Source organism: Delphinus delphis, chromosome 2 (assembly GCF_949987515.2).
Source record: "Delphinus delphis chromosome 2, mDelDel1.2, whole genome shotgun sequence".
NCBI lineage: Eukaryota > Metazoa > Chordata > Mammalia > Artiodactyla > Delphinidae > Delphinus > Delphinus delphis.
Genome location: NC_082684.1, coordinates 92,767,971 through 92,790,108, shown reverse-complemented (window position 1 = coordinate 92,790,108; position 22,138 = coordinate 92,767,971). Strand labels below are relative to the sequence as shown.

The following is a 22,138-nucleotide window of genomic DNA, read 5'->3' as shown; positions in this document are numbered from 1 at the left end:
TGTTTCTATTATTATGAATTGCCTATTTATGAACTTTGGGCATTTTTTAGCTGTTCTTCTATTTCTAAGAGCTGTTTATGCTTTAAAACTATTAACACTTCTCAGTAACATATGTTATACATACTTATATTACTTTCTTGGTTGCCTTTTAACCCAAAAGTATTTTTTCACTGTATAGAATTTTATATTTTCATGAATCTGTAATTTTTTATTGAAATCCTATGCCTTTAGTACCATAATATTAAGAAAGCTTTCTTCGTTACAAGATCATACATATATTCACCTGTGTTCTCTTATATTGTTCTTACAGATTTATTTTTTTGTGTTTAATTCCAGTGTTTATTTTTATGCAAGGGAGTAAAGCATAAGGGTGTTATTTTAGGTCTATCAGTAGATTTGTGTGCTTTTTTAAAATTTATTTTTTTATTGAGGTAACATTGGTTTATAGCGTTATGTAAGTTTCATGTGTACAACATTATATTTCTAATTCTGTATACCCTACAGCATGCTCACCACCAAAATACAGATTCTGCCTGTCACCACATGTTTGATCTCCTTTATTCATTTAGCCCTCCCCACTACCCCTTCCCCTCTGGTTACCACTACTCTATTCTCTTTATATGTGTTAGTTTTTTGTTTGGTTTGGTTTGTTCATTTTTTTGGTTTGTTTTTGCTTTTGTTTTTTGTTTTTATATTCCACATATAGTCACATAAAAACGTGTGATTTTCTTCATATAAGTTCTACACATTCCCTGTTAAATGTATTCCTAGGTATCTTAAATTTTTATTACTAATGTCCATGAGATTAGTTTTCCATTATGTAATTAAATGGGTTATTGTTGGTATATAGGAAATTATTATTGGTATAGGTATATTACTCAACAGTGTTACCAGTTTCTCATCTTGTCTGACTGACTCAGAAAGAATGATAGTACTTTGCTATTAGGTACAACTTTAAATGTTTAGATAACTTTTTTCAGATTAAAGAAATTTACTCCAAGTTTAATAAAGATATATGGATGTGGGTATAGATGTAGATTAAATATTAGATTTGAATATAGATATCGCTGTACACAAAAACTAAAAACATCTTTATGGTTTGAAATGGAGAGGAAAATAATCCACTGTGATGATAGCAAAAGCTATTTTAAGCCTTTCATGTGTGAATGTGGCAGATTACATTAACAGCTTTTCAGAAGTTGAACCATTCTTATATTAGGATATATTTTTAATGCATTACTGGATTTGGTTTGTTTTTTGGATTTTACATCTGTGTTTGATAAGTTATGATTATCTTTTTTGGTTTTGGTATAAAAATTATACAAACTTCAGAAAATTAGTTACTTAGCTTCATCTCTTTAGTCTATAGATAGTTTGTTGAATATAGGGATATCATTTGTTCTTGATGTTTGGCAAAGTTGCTTGTGAGCTTTTATTGATTTTATTTATATTTTGCAGAGGGAATAGGTAGGTTGGTAGAAAAGCTGTCTGGAAGTTAACAGGTCCATAAATACCAACTTGTGTAGATTGTCAAAACATATTCAGTGAAAAAAAGCAAGTTACCAAGTAATATGTACAGTTAATATCATTCCTTTAAATTTTAAAAACATACCAAAAGTCTATATATTCTTTCTATGTATATACACATATATGTAAATGTATTTTAATGGAATTGAAGGGGTGCAAACCAAACAAATGATAGTAACTATCTCAAGGAAGGGGAACACACGGTTTGAACTAGAGATCGTGGTAAAAAGGGATCTAATTTTATATTTTATTATATGTAAACTTCATATTTTATCTTAAATAGTCTTAAGCAAATACTAAAATAACAGTAATCCATTCTAGGTCGTGGGAACATGGGAACACTGGTAGTTACATTATTCATTGTGATTTCTGTATTAATTTTCAAAAGAATTTCAAAATTCTAATGAATTTTGACTTTCCAGGATCTATTGAAATGACCTTTAGATGAATTACACTAACAAAATTTTAATAATAATTTTTATTGAATATGTTTTTTGGCTGCGTTGGGTCTTCGTTGCTGCATGTGGGCTTTTCTCTAGTTGCGGCAAGCAGGGGCTACTCTTCATTGCAGTGCACAGGCTTCTCATTGCGGTGGCTTCTCTTGTTGTGGAGTGTGGGCTCTAGGCACGCGGGCTTCAGTAGTTGTGGCTTGTGGGCTCTAGAGCGCAGGCTTAGTAGTTGTGGCGCACGGGCTTAGTTGCTCCGTGGCATGTGGAATCTTCCCGGACCAGGGCTTGAACCTGTCACCTGCATTGGCAGGCAGATTCTTAACCACTGTGCCACCAGGGAAATCCAGGATTTTAACATGAATTATTTATATTTTTGTGGTATCTTTTCCAGGTTGTATGACCAAGAACTAGTTCTGTGTTACTATTAGTCTGTTCCTTGAAAGGTGTTTCTTTGCTTCCTGCAGAATAAAGCCAGGACTTTGAGATTAACATTAACATCTTTCTAAATCTGACGCCGTCTTTAACGACCAGTTATATCTGTACCTGTCAAGCACATAGCCTTCTTTCTTATAATTGATCTCACTTTCCTTCTCCTTTTTATCCCTTTGCACATTTTTTAAAAATGCCAATAATGTGATCCTCTTTCATTTAGCAATCTGTAATCATCCTTTCAAATTGGTTTCCTATGTCTTCTCTTAAATAATATATGTTATGTGTGTATGTGTATAAAATTTGCCTGTAAGCCTATGTATTTGGGGAGGAAATGGGTATATGGAAAATAATAAACAATATATTAACATGTCTAGATGATCAAAAACTAATTTATACAGAAGGCTTCTTATTCTCTGTGTAAAGTAGTGTGGTGGACACAAAGATGTTCCTCCCAGATTCCCCTTCAAGGAAGAACCCATTGCCCCAACTGCTAAGAGTGCTGTTAGGGGACACCCTTCAGCTGCAGCCCCTTCAGGGATTGCCTCTCACAGAGAGAACTTCCCCTCCCAAGTAAACAACCATCCAGGAGCCACTCACATACAATGACTAATCAAGTCGGAAACAGAAAGGCCTGGCAGTTTCAATCAGGTGCAGAACAACTACTATGGGTCCTTTCAGTTCAGAAGCTCTGCTTAGGGTCAGGGCTGTTAGACTTGCATCATAGCTGACTTCTCAATCTTCCCTTTCCTCTTGCCTTCCATAGATATTAATCGCAAAGTCACTCCCAATAAACATTCTGAACACTAAATTCCACCTCACAGTCTGTTTCCCAGTGGACCCAAACTGCAATAAGTAGTTTGTTTATATTTCTATCATAGCCCTTATCTCTTTGTGTTTTGTATACGTATCTGATTCCTCTCTTGCCCTCTGACTAACTTGAGGGCAAGGAATATCTTTGCATTCCCAGCATCTAATACAGCAACAGCATTCTAGGCCTCACTAAGAGATGCATACACACACACACACACACGTTAACTGAACAAAGTTACAAACTATAAAAATTCTTAAATTTAGAATTTTAAAGATTTTATTTTAAATGTTTTCCAGCTTTCAGATGACATGGAGACAAAGAAGGATATAGAGGTATTTACAATTTCTGTTTTATGAGATTATATATCAAAAGTATTATGTGGATCTAAAAGAATGTTTACAATAAGATAGATAAAGCTATAAATTTAGATAGGGGCCCCAGGAGAGAAAGTTGGAAACAAATACAGAAGCGTTCTTTTTCTGCCTAGTCCATTTCTTTATGTGTAGTGTAGCTAAAATTCTTGGTAATTTGAGCTATGTCAAAATTAGTTCTGAAGTAATTGTTTTTACTTTTAGATTTGGCATATAAATATGTCAGTGCTCTTAATTTCATAGAAACAGATAATATGAAGATTTTTCTTAGGTGGGATAAATATATTTTACTTATTTTTAGTAAAAGTATGTAAAATAATTATGTTAATGAATGATAGTTAAATATCTGTCTTCTGTAGACATATGAGACTACTATACTGAAAAGAATGAAGTAATTCCTGTTCTGTGGTATTTCCCTCTTTCTAGGGTTGCAACTTCCCAGGATTCAGAACAAATGAGCTTACTCAACTACCCAGACATTTGAATGCTGAACAGATTTATCTTTTTATTTTAAAAGCCCATAACTTTGACGTATGTAAACGTTATTTTATTATTATTGTGTGATATATTTTGAGAATATGATTTAATGAATTAGACCTTAATTTAAAGCTATGACAGATTAGGTGTTAAGCAAGATTTAATTCTTTTGGGCATTAAGTCTGGCAGGAAAGACCAGTGACATTTTTTTTTTTTTTGCGGTACGCGGGCCTCTCACTGTTGTGGCCTCTCCCATTGCAGAGCACAGGTTCCGGACGCGCAGGCTTAGTGGCCATGGCTCACGAGCCCATGCCGCTCCGCGGCATGTGGGATCCTCCCGGACCGGGGCACGAACCCGTGTCCCCTGCATCAGCAGGCGGACTCTCAACCACTGCACCACCAGGGAAGCCCCAACCAGTGACATTTTTAACACCCTAATCTCCAGAAGAGAATATATTAGATTCTGTGTTACTGCCTCAGGAGTCTGAGGTTGCCAGTGTGCATTGGCTCGGCATGTGACTGTAACAGGTGTTTCACTCCCCCTCTTCCTGCTCTATAGCTCAGGATATGTTAGCCTGTTCATTTTGATCCCAAAATAATTTATGAGAGCCCTTCCCCACACCCTACCTTTTGAACCTCCAAGTGTCTGGGGAATTTTTAAGAAATATCCCTACAGAGTAGCCAATTGATGAAAAACTGCAGGCATAGGAAGGTAACTAGATCATTGGACACCGATTGCCAGGGATAGGACGAGGGCTGAGTGGTTACTGGTATTGATTTCCCACCCACTTAAATAATAAGTGGTCACCTAAAATGGTTTCTGTTTCCTGGGGACTTGAACAGTGCTCCTTGTACCTCCAGGCAGATTCCTCTCAAGACAGTTCTCTAAGATGGACTTGGCCCCTAGTAGGCCCTCTTCCCATCCCTCACCCCCAGCCTCCTTGTGGCTCTTTCTTTTTCAACACAAAATCCCTGTTTTCTCTCCTGCTATAGTATTCTACAGTCCTTCAGAAGGAGTCTAATCAACCATTAAATTTGGATGAATCAGCTCCAGCCATTATTTTCTGCCCATTTTTCCCTCTCTTCAAGGTGAAAGAGAGTGTATCACTTCAGTGTTCCATCTTCAAGACACAGTATTCCAAGAAATAATCTGATTAACCTGACTTGGGTCTCCTGTTTGCCCCTCAGTTAGGGAACCACAGAGCACCTCAGTTGAAAACTCCACCTAAAATGATTCAGTAATGACACTCTCTCTTATTTTCCATGCTAATACAGATGCTTTTCAATTCTCTTTTATGTTTTATGGGATTTGGGTGAGAGGGAAGGCTTAGTTTGCCGTCTTGATCACCTGATACAATTTTTTTTTTTGCGAAAAACAATAGATGGTAATTGTTATGCCTGGATCATGAGCTTATTTGTGACTTTCTCTGACTATATTTTCCAAAGTTTCCTCAGGGAAAAGGTTTTATTGTAAAAAGAAATTAATACAAATTATTGTTAAAATCATCTTATAAATGTTCTAGACAGTATAATCTTTTAAACTCTCTTTTTAATTCTGTGTTCTAAAATCGGACTGTATTTTAACTATGGATGCATGTACATCACAGTCACATAAACAAGGCACAGAAGTACAGCTGTGATAAACATTTCATATGGTTAACTTGGAGGACGCTGTCATTTTTGAAAGAAGTAGGAAAGTGAGGAGTGTAAGTAGGTATGGGTTTGGGGGAAGGGGTGCACAGGATATGACAAGCAGCTGGGTGTAGGATATTTTGAGTTTGTGTACCAGTGGTATATCTAGGTACAGATAACCAGTGTTTTATTTGTTAATACCCCTCCCTGATTTCAGTAAAGAATTTAAATTGGCTTGCTAGATCATGCACAATGCAATGGCATTGAGATAGATGATGACATTAAAGTGAAGAGAAAATAAGCTTAGGAAAATAATATCAGAGGGAAGGTTATTTCATAGAAATGCTTATTATAACATCTGAAACTTGGAAAAAGAAGGTTAAAGGGTTACTGTTACATGCTTGAAGGTGAGGGAATCCATGGAATTGACTGGATTCACGTAACCCCATCCAAATACATTCCTGAACATACAGTCATAGATTAAGTTTCTTGATAAAGTATAAATTATCCCCTTTACCACCCAGAACGGACCCTTGACTACAGATGATGCTCAGTAAAAATTTTATTGAATTGAGTGAAAAGCGGCCTATATTTTGAGAAAGCTGAGCCACAAAGATACAGATATACACAAACAGAAATCAAGAGATCATTAGAAGTAGTTTTATCCAACCTAGAATCTATATTAGGAGAATAAATTCCAAGTCAGATAATGTATAGGTTTTAAGGTATGTTTACATTTATTTGAATCAAAAAAGTATCACAAAAGGGTAGAGGGTGATGGAGGAAAGTACCATTTAACTTTTTAAGTTGGGTTTGGGGTTTTTTGGCTGATTTCTGTTTTTGGCTGTTTTGACTAAATATTGATATATTTTAAGGAATCTGGAATTTTCCTGAAAAAGAAAGTTAGTGATACTAAACATAACCAAAGCTTAGAATAGAAGCAATCATGCAGTTAGTTTACACTAAAAAGCATGTTTGCTTGAAATTTGCAAATAATTTCAACAAAAAATATTCAGATTTTCTCCTGTATTTTAATTTTCTACTTTTTTCTTTATGTACTTCTCATATGTTTTTGTAATTAAGAAGGGGGAAGGGTAAGCTGTGACAAAGTGAGAGAGTGGCATGGACATATATACACTACCAAATGTAAAATAGATAGCTAGTGGGAAGCAGCCGCATAGCACAGGGAGATCAGCTCGGTGGTTTGTGACCACCTAGAGGTGTGGGATAGGGAGGGAGGGAGACGCAAGAGGGAAGAGATATGGGAACATATGTATATGTATAACTGATTCACTTTGTTATAAAGCAGAAATTAACACACCATTCTAAAGCAATTATACCCCAATAAAGATGTTAAAAAAAAACGTGCTAAATAAGTTGAAGCTGTTACCAATGTATATACTATACTTAGTGGCCTATGAAGGAGAAGTGCTCCCACAGTATGCATGATAAATAATCTCCTTGGTGTAAACGTTTGCACGGTATCCTTTTTGTAGACTTGTACTTGAGGAACAGAAATTCATACCTATGGATTTCATTAAAAGAATTCTTGAACTCTACTGAGTCTGGCATTACAAACTTCTAGTGAATAAAATAAAATGACTATTGAAGGTACCTATTTAAACCAAGACTTATAGTCTCTAGTAGTCATGGTGAATTAACTTTATGTGCCAATTTTGATGAATTGCTTAGAGTGAACACTATCTTTAGGGTCTAGACTTATGATGGGGCCCATTGGGTTACAATCCCATGATTGCTGATACCTGTCTTCAGCATAAAAGGGAAATTGTTAACATGTGTCTTGGAGTTTTGCTATTCCTCTTCTAGCCTACACTGTCGTTTCAGTGACTACTAATCAAATGTGATTATTGAGAATGTGAAATATGCCTGGTGTGACTCAGCTGAATTTTTTTTTAATTGAAGTATGGTTGTTTTATAGTGTTGTGTTAGTTTCTGATGTATAGCAAAGTGATTCAGTTATACATACATATGTATATATGTTCTTTTTAAGGTTCTTTTCCATTATAGGTTATCACAGCGTATTGAATATAGTTCCCTATGCTATACAGTAGGACCTTGTTGTTTATCTATTCTACATATAGTAGAGTGTATCTGTTAATCCCAAACTCATAATTTATCCCTCTCCCCTACTTTCCCCTTTGGTAACCATAGTTTGTTTTCTATGTCTGTGATCAGCTGAATTTTTAAATTTTATTTATTTTAATTATATATAAATTTTAAAATTAATACTTGATTCAGTTATTGAACAACTTTCAATTATGGTTGAAACAAAATTACAACCATATAGTTTACAAAATCGAATTACAATCTAGTATTTATGATGAAAATTTATGTTCAAATTGAGATGTGCTGTAAGTATAAAATATACACTATATTTCAAAGACCCAGTACCCAAAAGAATGTAAAATATTTCATTAATAATTTAATAACAATTAGGTATTAAAATATGTTTTAAATACATTTGGTTAAACAAAATGTCACTAAAATTTCACCTTTTACTTTTACTTTTTAAAAATGTCTATTAGAAAATATATATATGGCTCACATTAAATTTCTATTAAGCAGTCGTAGTTTATAACTATTAAATACACACTCTTTATAAAGCCTATTTACAGTAACATGTCTTACAATATTATTAATTTGATCTCCATGTGTCTTTTTTCCATAGGGAAAAATTTTTAAAATCTGGAAGACTCATTTCCTCTCAGAAGCCTCTGTTGCTCTTTTGCATGATTCCTTTTGGTGGTGGTTTCTCCATAAATTTAAGGTATAATGATATTTTTTAAACTTCTTTTTTTTAAAGTTGATTTGCAGCATAATTAATTTTTCAGTAGAGGTAGCACTGGTACAAAAAATGTTTTCCGATCCTGTCACAGAGCTTGTTTTTTTAGTATTCTGCACATGTTAGAAATCCTGTTTGAAATCTAGAGTTCTTTCAGAGAAGTTAAAACCTTAATATGGATTTCAAAGATCCAGAGTCTTTATTAATCAGAAAAAGATTAGTGAAATCAAACACTGTAGTGAGTAATAAAGTTGTAGCTTTACTCTGTACTGTAACATGCTGATGAACGCGAAACAGAATATCCACTGCAAATCAGTGACATTGAGGGAGGTTTCACTTAGAAAACACTCTACAATATCAGATGGGGTGAGGGTCCTCACTTGATTCAGAAAGATAAAAACTCTGCTTAGGATTAAAAAGGGAAAGACGTGGGTATCTGGGAAGCAATAAGAGAATGGAAATAAGCAGTACCCGAGTCTTACATTAGAGAATACGTGAACCTAGAAAAAGTGGTGAATATCAATGACTGCCATGTGGCCTCTGGATCTAGAAGGATGGAAAGTAGGATAACGCAGGGGATCGCAGTCTAAGCATTAAGAAGGTGTGTTACCCCATTAGGGGAGCCTGATAACAGGCTCAGTTCTTCACCTCCCCACCTCAAATTACCCAAAGAAAACTGCTAATGGATTCTTTCATACCATGAAGGAATGGGTGTTACTAATTTTACATACAAGCCATTTACATAGAGCTTCATGTTAAAATAATTAATGTAATTTTAGGTAAGATTATCTGTACTATGTTTCTATTATTGTTAGGAGTTGAATGAGGGATAGGAAGTGGTGTATCAGTTCTACAAAGGTAATTACATAGGGAAATTTTTGCAATCAGAGTTTTATTACCTTAAATTTCTTTCTCTGGATCTGAATCCCAAATTTATGTTTTTCCATGATAGAACATGAGAAGAAACATTACTTTCCCACTTAAATCTGTTAGGATTATGTATAGCAAGTTTTTGAAGGAAACATAATCTAGCAATGTTTCTAGTAACTTTGTCAAGCCATATAATATTTTGAAGAAACAGATTTGACCCGAAGATATTAATGGCCCACTACATATATAGGATTATCCTTAGAATAAACAAGGATTAGAAATCTTTTTATCTTTAAGCAAGCTATTCTCTAGAAACTACTGGCTTCCTAAAATTAAAATGCAGTTATTAAGTAATAATGTTTTTGACATCTTTATTGGAGTATAATTACTTTACAATGTGTGTCAGTTACTGCAGTATAACAAAGTGAATCAGATATATGCATACATATATCCCTATATCCCCTCCCTCTTGTGTCTCCCTACCACCCTCCATATTCCACCCCTCTAGGTCATCACAGAGCCCTGAGCTGATCTCCCTGTGCTATGCAGCTGCTTCCCACTAGCTATCTGTTTTACATTTGGTAGTGTATATGTGTCGATGGTACTCTCTCACTTTGTCCCAGCTTACTCTTCCCCCTCTCCATGTCCTCAAGTCCATTCTCTACGTCTGTGTCTTTATTCCTTTCCTACCCCTAGGTTCATCGGAACCATTTTTTTTTTAGATTCCGTATATATGTGTTAGCATATGGTATTTGGTTTTCTGACTTACTTCACTCTGTATGACAGACTCTAGGTCCATCCACCTCACTACAAATAACTCAATTTTGTTTCTTTTTATGGCTGAGTAGTATCCCATTGTATATATGTGCCACATCTTCTTTATCCATTCATCTGTCGACGGACACTTAGGTTGCTTCCACATCCAGGTTATAGTAAATAGTGCTGCAATGAACATTGTGGTACATGTCTCTTTTTGAATTATGGTTTTCTCAGGGTATATGCCCAGTAGTAGGATTGCTAGGTCGTATGGTAGTTCTAGTTTTAGTCTTTTAAGGAAGCTCCATACTGTTCTCCATAGTGGCTGTATCAATCTACATTCCCACCAACAGTGCAAGAAGGTTCCCTTTTCTCCACACCCTCTGCAACATTTATTGTTTGTAGATTTTTTGAAGAAGGCCATTCTGACCAGTGTGAGGTGATACCTCATTTTAGTTTTGATTTTCATTTCACTAATGATTAGTGATGGTGAGCATCCTTTCATGTGTTTGTTGGCAATCTGTATATCTTCTTTGGAGAAATGTCTATTTAGGTCTTCTGCCCATTTTTGGATTGGGTTGTTTGTTTTTTTGATATTGAGTTGTGTGAGCTGCTTGTATATTTTGGAGATTAATCCTTTGTCAGTTGCTTCATTTGCAAGTATCTTCTCCCATTCTGAGGGTTGTCTTTTGGTCTTGTTTATGGTTTCCTTTGCTGTGCAAAAGCTTTGAAGTTTCATTAGGTCCCATCTGTTTATTTTTGTTTTTGTTTCCATTTCTCTAGGAGGTGGGTCAAAAAGGATTTTGCTGTGATATATGTCATAGAGTATTCTGCCTATGTTTTCCTCTAAGAGTTTGATAGTGTCTGGCCTTAAATTTTGGTCTTTAATCCATTTTGAGTTTATTTTTTGTATGGCGTTAGGGAGTGTTCTGCTTTCATTCTTTAATATGTAGCTGTCCAGTTTTCCCAGCACCACTTATTGAAGAGGCTGTCTTTTCTCTATTGTTATAATCCTGCCTCCTTTATCAAAGATAAGGTATGTGCAAGGGTTTATTTCTGGATTTTTATTTCTGGTTTATTTCTGGATTTTCTATCCTGTTCCATTGATCTATATTTCTGTTTTTGTGCCAGTACCATACTGTCTTGATTTGTGCCAGTAGCTTTGTAGTATAGTCTGAAGTCAGGGGGCCTGATTCCTCCACTTCCATTTTTCTTTGACAAGATTGCTTTGGCTATTTGGGGTATTTTGTTTTTCCATACAAATTGTGAAATTTTTTTTTCTAATTCTGTGAAAAATGACACAGGTAGTTTGAAAGGGATTGCATTGAATCTGTAGATTGCTTTGGGTAGTATCGTTATTTTCACAATGTTGATTCTTCCAATCCAAGAACATGGTATATATCTCCATCTGTTTGTATTATCTTTAATTTCTTTCATCAGTGTCTTATAGTTTTCTGGATACAGGTCTTTTGTCTCCTTTGCTAGGTTTATTCCTAGGTATTTTATTCTTTTTGTTGCAGTGGTAAATGGGAGTGTTTCCTTAATTTCTCTTTCAGATTTTTTATCATTAGTGTGTAGGAATGCAAGAGATTTCTGTGCATTAATTTTGTATCCAGCTACTCTACCAAATTCATTGATTAGCTCTAGTAGTTTTGTGGTAGCATCTTTAGGATACTCTATTTATAGTATCATGTCATCTGCAAACAGTGACAGTTTTACTTCTTCTTTTACTATTTGGATTCCTTTTATTTCTTTTTCTTCTCTGATTGGCTAAAACTTCCAAAACTATGTTGAATAATAGTGGTGAGAATGGGAAACCTTGTCTTGTTCCTGATATTAGAGGACATGGTTTCAGTTTTTCACTGTTGAGAATGATGTTGGCTGTGGGTTTGTCATATATGTCCTTTATTATGTTGAGGTAGGTTCCCTCTGTGCCTACTTTGTGGGTGGTTTTTTTTTGTATTAGAAATGGGTGTTGAATTTTGTTGAAAGCTCTTTCTTCATCTGTTGAGATGATCATATGGTTTTTATCTTTCAATTTGTTAATATGGTGTATCACACTCATTGTTTTGCCTATATTGAAGAATCCTTGCATTCCTGGGATAAACCCTGCTTGATCATGGTGTATGATCCTTTTAATGTGCTTTTGGATTCGGTTTCCTAGTATTTTGTTGAGGATTTTTGCATCAGTGTTCATCAGTGATATTGGCCTGTAGTCTTCTTTTTTTGTGATATCTTTGTCTGGTTTTGGTATCAGGGTGATGGTGGCCTCATAGAATGAGTTTGGGAGTGTTCCTCCCTCTGCTATATTTTGGAAGAGTTTGAGAAGGGATAGGTGTTAGCTCTTCTCTAAACGTTTGCTAGAATTCCCCTGTGAAACCATCTGGTCCTTGTCTTTTTGTTGGAAGATTTTTAATCACAGTTTCAATTTCAGTGCTTGTGATTGGTCCGTTTATGTATTCTGTTTCTTCCTGGTTCAGTCTCAGAAGGTTCTACTTTTCTAAGAATTTGTCCATTTCTTCCAGGTTGTCCATTTTGTTGGCATATATTTGTTTGTAGTAATCTCTCATGATCCTTTGTATTTCCGCAGTGTCAGTTGTTACTTCTCCTTTTTCATTTCTAATTCTGTTGATTTGAGTCTTCTCCCTTTTTTCTTGATGAGTCTGGCTAATGGTTTATCAATTTTGTTTATCTTCTCAAAGAACCAGCTTTTAGTTTTATTGATCTTTGCTGTTGTTTCCTTCATTTCTTTTTCATTTATTTCTGATCTGATCTTTATGATTTCTTTCCTTCTGCTAACTTTGCGGGGTTTTTTGTTCTTTCTCTATTGTTTTAGGTGTAAGGTTAAGTTGTTTATTAGAGATGTTTCTTGTTTCTTGAGGTAGGATTGTATTTCTATAAACTTCCCTCTTAGAACTGCTTTTGCTGCATCCAATAGGTTTTGGATTGTCATGTTTTCATTGTCATTTGTTTCTAGGTATTTTTTGGTTTCCTGTTTGATTTCTTCAGTGATCTCTTGGTTATTTAGTAGCACATTGTTTATCCTCCATGTGTTTGTATTTTTTACAGATTTTTTACTGTAATTGATATCTAGTATCATGGCGTTGTGGTCGGAAAAGATACTTGATACGATTTCAATTTTCTTGAATTTACCAAGGCTTGATTTGTGACCCAAGATATGATCTATCCTGGAAAGTGTTCTATGAGCACTTGAGAATAAAGTGTATTCTGTTGTTTTTGGATGGAATGTCCTATAAATATCAATTAAGTCTGTCTTGTCTAACGTGTCATTTAAAGTTTGTGTTTCCTTATTTATTTTTATTTTGGATGATCTGTCCATTGGCGAAAGTGGGCTGTTTAAGTCCCCTACTATGATTGTGTTACTATTTCCCCTTTTATGGCTGTTAGCATTTGCCTTATGTATTGAGGTGCTCCTATGTTGGGTGCATAAATGTTTACAATTGTTATGTCTTCTTTGTGGATCGATCCCTTGATCATTATGTAGTGTGTTTCTTTGTCTCTTGTAATAGTCTTTATTTTAAAGTCTATCTTGTCTGATATGAGAATTTCTACTCCAGCTTTCTTTTTATTTCCATTTGCATGGAATATCTTTTTCTATCCCCTCATTTTCAGTCTGTATGTGTCCCTAGGTCTGAAGTGGGTCTCCTGTAGACAGCAAATATAGAGGTCTTGTTTTTGTATCCATTCAGCCAGTCTATGTCTTTTGGTTGGAGCATTTAATCCATCTACATTTAAGGTAGTTATTGATATGTGTGTTCCTATTACCAATTGTTTTGGGTTTGTTATTGTAGGTCTTTTCCTTCTCTTGTGTTTCCTGCCTAGAGAAGTTCCTTTAGCATTTCTTGTAAAGCTGGTTTGGTGGTGCTGAATTCTCTTAGCTTGTGCTTGTCTGTAAATGTTTTAATTTCTCTGTCAAATCTGAATGAGATCTTTACTGGGTAGAGTAATCTTGGTTGTAGGTTTTTCCCTTTCATCCCTTTAAATATGTCCTGCCACTCCCTTCTGGCTTGCAGAATTTCTGATGAAAGATCACCTGTTAACCTTGTGTAGATTCCCTTTTATGTTATTAGTTGTTTTTCCCGTGCTGCTTTTAATAATTTTTCTTTGTATTTGATTTTTGATAGTTTGATTAACATGTCCTGGCATGTTTCTCCTTGGATTTATCCTGTATGGGACTCTCTGCGCCTCCTGTACTTGATTGAGTAATTCCTTTCCCATGTTAGGGAAGTTTTCAAATATAATCTCTTGAAATATTTTCTCAGACCCTTTCTTTTCTCTGCTTCTTCTGGAACCCCTATAATTTGAATGTTGGTGCATTTAATGCTGTCCCAGGAGTCTCTGAGACTGTCCTCAATTCTTTGCATTCTTTTTTCTCTACTCTGTCCCTGGCAGTTATTTTCACCATTTTATCTTCCAGCTCACTTATCTGTTCTTCTGCCTCAGTTATTCTGCTATTGATTCCTTCTAGAGTGTGTTTCTTTTCAATTATTATGTTGTTCATCACTGTTTGTTTGTTCTTTAGTTCTCCTAGTTCCTGTTAAATGTTTCTTGTATTTTCTCCATTCTGTTTCTGAGATTTTGGATCATCTTTATCATTACTCTGAATTCTTTTTCAGATAGGTTGCCTATTTCTCTTCATTTATTTGGTCTTGTAAGTTTTTACCTTGCTCCTTTGTCTGTAAGATAATTTTTTGTCATTTCCTTTTTTTTTTTCTTCTGTTGGGTGGGGCTGTATTCTTGTCTTACTGGTTGTTTGGCCTGTGGCGTCCAGCACTGGAGTTTGCAAGCAGTTGGATAGAGCCAGGTCTTGGTGCTGAGATGAGCACCTCCAGGAGACCTCACTCCAATTAATATTCCCTGGGGTCTGAGGTTCTCTGTTATTCCAGCTTTTTGGACTCAGAGCTCCCATCACAGGAGGTCAGGCCTGACTTCTGGGCTGGGAACCAAAATCCTTCAAGCTGCATGGCGTGGCAAAAAAAAAAACAAAAGGAGCAGTACATATCAAAGAATAAACAAAATATATTAGGAAAAAAATATATATTTGAAACAACTGCAACATGGTAAAATAAAACGACAACAGAAAAAAAAAAGTGGGGGAACAAGCCAAAAGGAGAGAACAATAACAGAATATAAAGAATAAAATAAAATTAGAAAAATAAAAGATTTATTAGGAAAAATAAAAATATAAGTGAATCAACAAGGTAAAACAGAACCCCAATCTAAAAGAGGAAAAAAAAAAACCTTGGCTATTGGGGCAGTGTTTAGGTGGGGGTGGAACTTAAGCAGGGGTGGGATTCTGTGTGTGGCAGGACTTAGGGGGGTGGGGGGTGACCTTTGAGTGTGTGGCAGGGCCTCTGCTTAGTACCTACACAGAAGGGGAGAGGCAGTGCATGGAAAGGAGGACCTCTGGAGTGTGGAGTTCTGGAGTTTGGAGTTAGGGCCCTGAGTGAGGGTATGTGGGTGGGGTTTAGGACCAGCATTGGAGGGAGTCTCCAAGTGTAGTGGTAGGGCCTTGGGTGGGGGTGTAGGGGCGGGGCCTGGGCTCTGCACTGCAGGAGGGAGACTCCGAGGGCAGAGGATTAGGCCCAGGAGCCCATCAGGCTCCCTGGTGCCTAAGTAGACAGGGAAAGTGCCGGCCGCATTCCCTTCCATTCCTCTGCACGCCACCACCACTGTCTCCCCCAGGGTCTCCCCTGTCCCCGCTGGACCCCTAACCGTGGGTGAGTTCTGCTGGTTGTAGGAACTCCTCCTCCCCCAGCCACCCCTCAGGGGTGCGGGTGTTGGAGGTCCGGCCTTTACTTTTGCTCCCCCTTCCCTCCCTCCCACTCCCTCAGGACCCGCGCGGCTGGAGGGGGCCTCCGTGTGCAGAGGATCAGGCTCCCAGGGGAGGCTCCCAGGGGCCCTAGTGGGCAGGGGAATCCTGGCCATGCTCCCTTTTGATCCCCTGCCCTCCCAGTGGTCCCCCAATTTACCCCTTCAGGCGTGGGATCCCTTCCCCTCCCCCAGCTGCCCTGCAGGGGCGCCAGTCCCATCCTGACTCCACTTCTTCTCCCCCTTCACTCCCCCCACACCCTACCTGGTCGCTGGGGGTTCCTCCTGTCCCCTTAGGTGTCCGTGGTCCCCCACCGGTGCCTGGTAGGTGCCCTAGTTGTGTGGAGATGCGAATTCCGCATCCTCCTAGTCCGCCACCTTGACTCCAACCCCAGTAATAATTTTAAAATATTATAATGTAATAACATTTCCAGTATCAGTTAAGATTTCTGATGTGTTTTGAGGAACAATATATGATTCAGCTGGATGAGTGTTCTGCTAGTGTTCTAGGGAACTGAAGGGGTATCCAAGCTATATTGAAGCAACATTTCCATGATTTAACCAGAACAGCTTCTCTTTCATCTGTTCTGTTCATTACATTTCACCTATGGTTTTATTTCTAAGAGAATTCATTGTTAAATATAAGTGTATTGAAGCCAGTGAACTAGATAAATAGCATGACCTCTTAGCTTCCTAAATCCACCAAATAAGTGTGGTGCATGCCCATACATTTTTACCAGCATTGTGTGGGAATATCTGTTTTGGTAGGTTAGCTCCTATTTCAAGCTGTACTACATTTTCAGGTGAGTACAAAACACATAAATTCTATCTATTTTTGGATCTACTTTATGAATAATAAACAATAATGACTTTATAACTGGAATAGAACCCTGAGCCACTTGTACAATTTAATTACCAACAGCATAATATGAAAAAATATATATAATCATACTCTAGAATATAGCATGGTTCAGTATGCTGGCTCTAAAACTTATTTCAGTAGTTGTTAGGTGACTAATATAAAAGCAGATTTCCTTTATTGCCTATGATGTAGTGGTAGCTTGATCTAGTAGAAAAAGTGCTGCACTGGAATCCAGGAAATTAAAGTTTTAAATCTGGCTTTCCCAGTAGTTAGTGTGAGACTTTGGGCTAGTCAGAAAATCACTCTGAGCTTCAGTTATGTCATCTCTCTAAAACAAAATAAAACAAAACAAACAAAAAACAGGTAAAAATAACATATACTTTCTTTTTTCCTAGAGTTGTTGTGTGTTCTAAAAGTGACATGAATAAGATCCCTAGTAAACTGTGGAAATACTATATAAATGTAATATGAGATTCAATATAATAGAATTAAGATCTGGCCTTCAAAAACAAATTTATCCACTTAGAAAATGATGTCACTTTGAAGAGTTACTTACCTCTCTAAGTCTTTCATAAAATTTTTAAAATTACCTACTTTATCTGTTTGTTGGGAGTTATATTAGAAAATGCATGTAAAGTTGTTTACATGGAAGTAGGTATATGGTAAGTGTTCAATGGTTACATCTATCATTATTATTTATTATTATATTGTTAATGAGAATGCAGTGTTCCAAAAATTACTGGCCAACGTGTAGGCTAATGACAAAAATTTCCTTGATGGTGTTTAACTAGAAGAATTCCAGTAATGATATACCCTTAATGTTTTCAAAATTGTCCTTGGAACATTGGCTCCCAAAAAGATTCAGGAGGCTGGAAAGTACATCAATTCCACTCATAAAATAACGAAGACAAGCCATATATAACCCACAAAAATCACAACTTTTTTGAACTCATTATACAGGGTAGCCTTCAAAGCAAAGAATATTACCGGGGAAAAAGAAAGTAATTGTATAATTATAAAGTAGTCAATACATCAATATGACATAACAATCATAAATATTTATGTACCTAATTAAAGTGCTTTGAAACACATTTAATGAAAAAATTTTAATACGTAAAGAAGCAATAGACAAATCTATAAGTATAGTTAGGTATTTCAACACCTTATATTCAGTAATTGGTCGTATGTGCAGAAAACCAGTTAATGATATAGAGTGATGTAGATGACTTGAGCAATACTGTTAACCAACTTTATGAATCTAATTGATATTTATTAAACATTCCTCATAACAACAGCAGAATACACATTTTTCTCATGTACCCATTAAACTTCTACCAACTATATTCTGGGCTAGGAAAACATCCTAATGAAATGAAAAGAATTCAAATCATACGAAGTATGTTTTTAGACCAAAATGGGATTATATTATAAATGAATAACAGAAAGCTACCTGGAAAATCTTCAAATATTTGATAACTAAATAACACACTTCTCAGGAACTGTGGGTCGAACCAGAAATCAGTAGGAAAATTGAAAAGTATTTTGAACTTGATGAAAATGAAAATACAGATTAAAATTTGTGGAATGGACCTCAAGCAGTATTTGGAAATTTAAAGCATTAAGATGTCTAGATTTGAAATAAGGAAAGTTCTCAAAAACCATGACCTCAACTTCTACTGTAGGAAACTAGACAAAGAAAAAGAAATGAAAACCAAAGTATGCAGAAGAAAGGAAATAATAAAGATCAGAGAGGAAACCAATAAAAGGAAAAACTGAAAAACAGAAGGAATTAGAGAAAATGAATTCAAAAAGTGGGTCTTCAAGATTTCTAAAAACAAGGCAATGCGGGAAGAATTTGAAGCCTCTGTTTCACTGCGAGTAGCCATAGCAAAAACAAAACCCAAATGGAGCTTAACATTTTACTTAATTGACTCAGACCCTAAAGGCTAACAAGAGAAGAGACATACCTATTCCCAAGCATAACTACTTTATACCTCAGGTTTTACTGTCCTATTGAAGATGTCCATCTCTCAAACAAAAATTGCAAGACACATAGAGAAGGAATGGAATTGCTGCATTGTTGGGTATGAAGATATTCAACTTCACAAGGTAGTGCCAAGTTGTTTCCAAACTGGATGTACAAATTATTCTCACATTGTTGATGTATAAGAGTTCTTAAACAACCAATGATTCAAAGAATAAATCACAGGGGAAATTAGAAAATAACTTGAAACAAATGAAAGCAAAAAACACAGTGTACCAAAACTCATAGGATAAATGAGTTTAGCAAAACTCATTTAAAAGCATTGCTAAACGACAAATTTAAAGTTTTAAACAAATCAAAAAGCAATATTATCAACAACCTAACTTTACATATTAAGGAACTAGAAAAAGAACAACAAAGAAGGAAGGAATTAATAAAGATTAGAGTGGAGATAAATAAAATAGAGAATTGGTAAACAGTAGAGAAAATCAGTAAAACCAAAAGTTAGTTCTTTGAGATCAACAAAATTGACAAACCAGTAGCTAGACTAAGAAAAAAAGTGAGGACTTCCCTGTCAGTCCAGTGGTTAAGACTCCATGCTTCCACTGCAGGGGGCATGGGTTCGATCCCTCGTTGGGGAACTAAGATCTCATATAAGAGCTCATATGCCTTTCAGCGTAGCCCAAAAAAAAAAAAAAAAAAAAAAAGCACTCAAATTACCGAAGTCAGAAATGAAAGTGGAAACATTACTATTGGCAAAGAAATAACAAGGATTATTAGAGTACTGTGAACAAACATATAACAACAAATTGGATAGCCTGTATAAAATGGACAAATTCCTAGAAACATATAATTTTCCAAGACTGAATAATGAAGAAATAGACAATCTGAATAGACCTATAACTAGTAAGGAGATTCAATCAGGTTTCCGTAATCAGAAACCTCCCAACAAAGAAAAGTCCTGGACTAGATGACTTCACTGATGAATTCTGCCAACATTTAAAGAAGAATTAACACCAGTCCTTCTCTAACTCTCCCAAAAAATTGAAGAGAGGGGAATACTTTCTAGCTCATTTTATGAAACCAGCATTACCCTGATACCAAAGCCAAAGATATTACAACAAAAAAAGTGTCTACAGACCAATATCCTGTTTGACGGATATTGATGCAAAAATCTTCAACAAAATACTAGCAAACTGAATTCAGTATATTAAAAGGGTTATACAATCTGACCAATGAAATTTATTCCTGGAATGTAAGTATGATTTAACATATGTTAAATAGGTAGATCTAATGAACATATCAGTAACCTGAATATCCAAAAGCTGTAGGATACGTTTTCTTTTCAAACATACCAAAACATGTACAAAAATTCGCTGTACCATTTTGCTACTCAGTTTCCTGTGGAGGTATATATGGTGTGGACATTAGGTTGAATTGTCTTAGTCAAAGACATGTTCTACAACTTTCTGTTTGGGTATTTCATCACACATGTTAAGTGTAGATCATGTAACTGAAACATGCCAACTTTCTCTACTAGTAAATTATATATTATCTCATTTAATTGTCACACAACCCTAAGTCTTAGAACCACTGCCCATTATATAAATGATCAAGAATTATTAACATTATCATTATTATTTCTGCTACCATCTCCTTCCATAAACTTATTACACAAGCATGAAAGCTGTTTTGGGAGTTAGGAGACCTAGATTCTAGTCTGGCTTTCAGTTACTTAACTGTGTATAACCTTAAATAATTCTCTTAATCTTTCTGAGCATCAATGCAGTCACTAAAATAGAGGGGCTTAACCTAGGTGATATCTAACTTCCATTTTAGGTCTAAGATTCTATGCATTTATGAATCCCAGCTCATATGGCATGCTAATTTCATAGAAAACTACCACTAAATTTGATCATTTTTTATGTTTATTACCAAAATCTATTAATGCCAGCTTATGCTTCTGTTGACATCATAAATGAATTTGGACTCTAATTCATCTTTATTGCTTTATTTAATTCATGGATTTGTACTTTAATTTATCTCTTCATTGCTTAATAGAGCAAGAATTCAAGGTGCTACCTTAGGACTTTAATATTGACATTATTATTATCTACAGATTTCTTCCTTCTTATGACATTCTACTTACTTTCTTTTTAGTATAGTTCTCATGTCACAATTTTACTAGTTCTGGCTATGACTGTCTCATTCCAGTAATTGCTTTGATTTTATACTGAGTTACTGATTATGAAAAATTTGGAATGGTTATAGAATAATAGCAGGCAACTATGTCATTGATTGCCTTGTGCATGCCAACTACTATTCAAGAACCTTCATTAATTCATCAAATGTTGGTGTGCTTTCAGTATGCCAGGCACCATGCTGAGGGCTTGAAATACAAAGTCAAACAAAATATAATCCTTGTCCCTATTTAATTTTAAGATAATACTTTAAGGTATGTGTATATTATCTATGTTTGGCAGATAAGGAAACTAGGACTTAATTAACTTGCCTGGGATAGTGCTGCTAATGAATAATGGAGCCAGCATTCAAATTCAGGTCTGCATGATGCCAAAAACCCATGCTCATCCCACTATAGCAACTGATCTGCCCTTTAAGAAGATAGAGTTACTGACATTATGTAAACAGATTCTAATTTTAAATTGTAACATTAATGCTTTTAATTCCATGTGTGTTTTATTTTTTAAGCCTGACAGAGAAAGTCAAGATGCCTTGTTTGATAGAATTTCAGAAAGTTATGTGTCACTTTTCATGAGCATACCTCTAAGTCGAAAGGATGCATTCTTTCAGGTAAATATAGAAATTAATTATGCTAATTATTTTTATAGCAAGTGAAATATAAAAATAGTTATTTTATTTAAACACATATGAGAACATATTTTGTTACTTTGCAAGCAAAATTACCTAAAGTAGAGTAAATAATGATAATATTTTAAAAGTCATGCCCCTCCACCCCAGAATATTATATTCTACTGACTAAAAGCCTTACAGAATCTCCTCAGTGTGGTATATGTATTTGTTTGCATATTAATAATTTGAAACTATTGACTTGTTCTGTGTATAGTCTTGGTATTTTACTTACAAAATTATCATTTTACTTTATAAAGTATCTTGATCTAAGAGGACTTAACTTCTTGTGTTATGCCTAAGTACTAAGCACCTGTTACAGTAAGGAACAATGGACAAATTTATGAATCAAATGTTTTACTATGTCTGTTATAGTAAAATAATTTGGTTAAAATAATTTATGTTCTTGAGTAGTGTGAAATGAAGACATGTAGGAATTTCACGGAGTGTTTTAAAATGTAAAC

The 22,138-nt window shown here is 35.4% G+C and overlaps 1 protein-coding gene across 5 annotated transcripts in view; it reads left to right on the top strand.

Moving 5' to 3' along the window:
- The window catches only part of FAM227B (family with sequence similarity 227 member B), a 279,436-nt gene that overhangs the window by 33,095 nt on the left and 224,203 nt on the right, over positions 1–22,138 (top strand). For all 5 annotated transcript variants that reach the window (XM_069540461.1, XM_060005216.1, XM_069540462.1 and 2 more), the window contains exons 5-8: positions 3,516–3,551; positions 4,017–4,121; positions 8,389–8,487; positions 21,516–21,617. In XM_069540461.1, the coding sequence (XP_069396562.1) occupies positions 3,516–3,551; positions 4,017–4,121; positions 8,389–8,487; positions 21,516–21,617 (342 nt within the window). The remainder of the gene's footprint in view (positions 1–3,515; positions 3,552–4,016; positions 4,122–8,388; positions 8,488–21,515; positions 21,618–22,138) is intronic.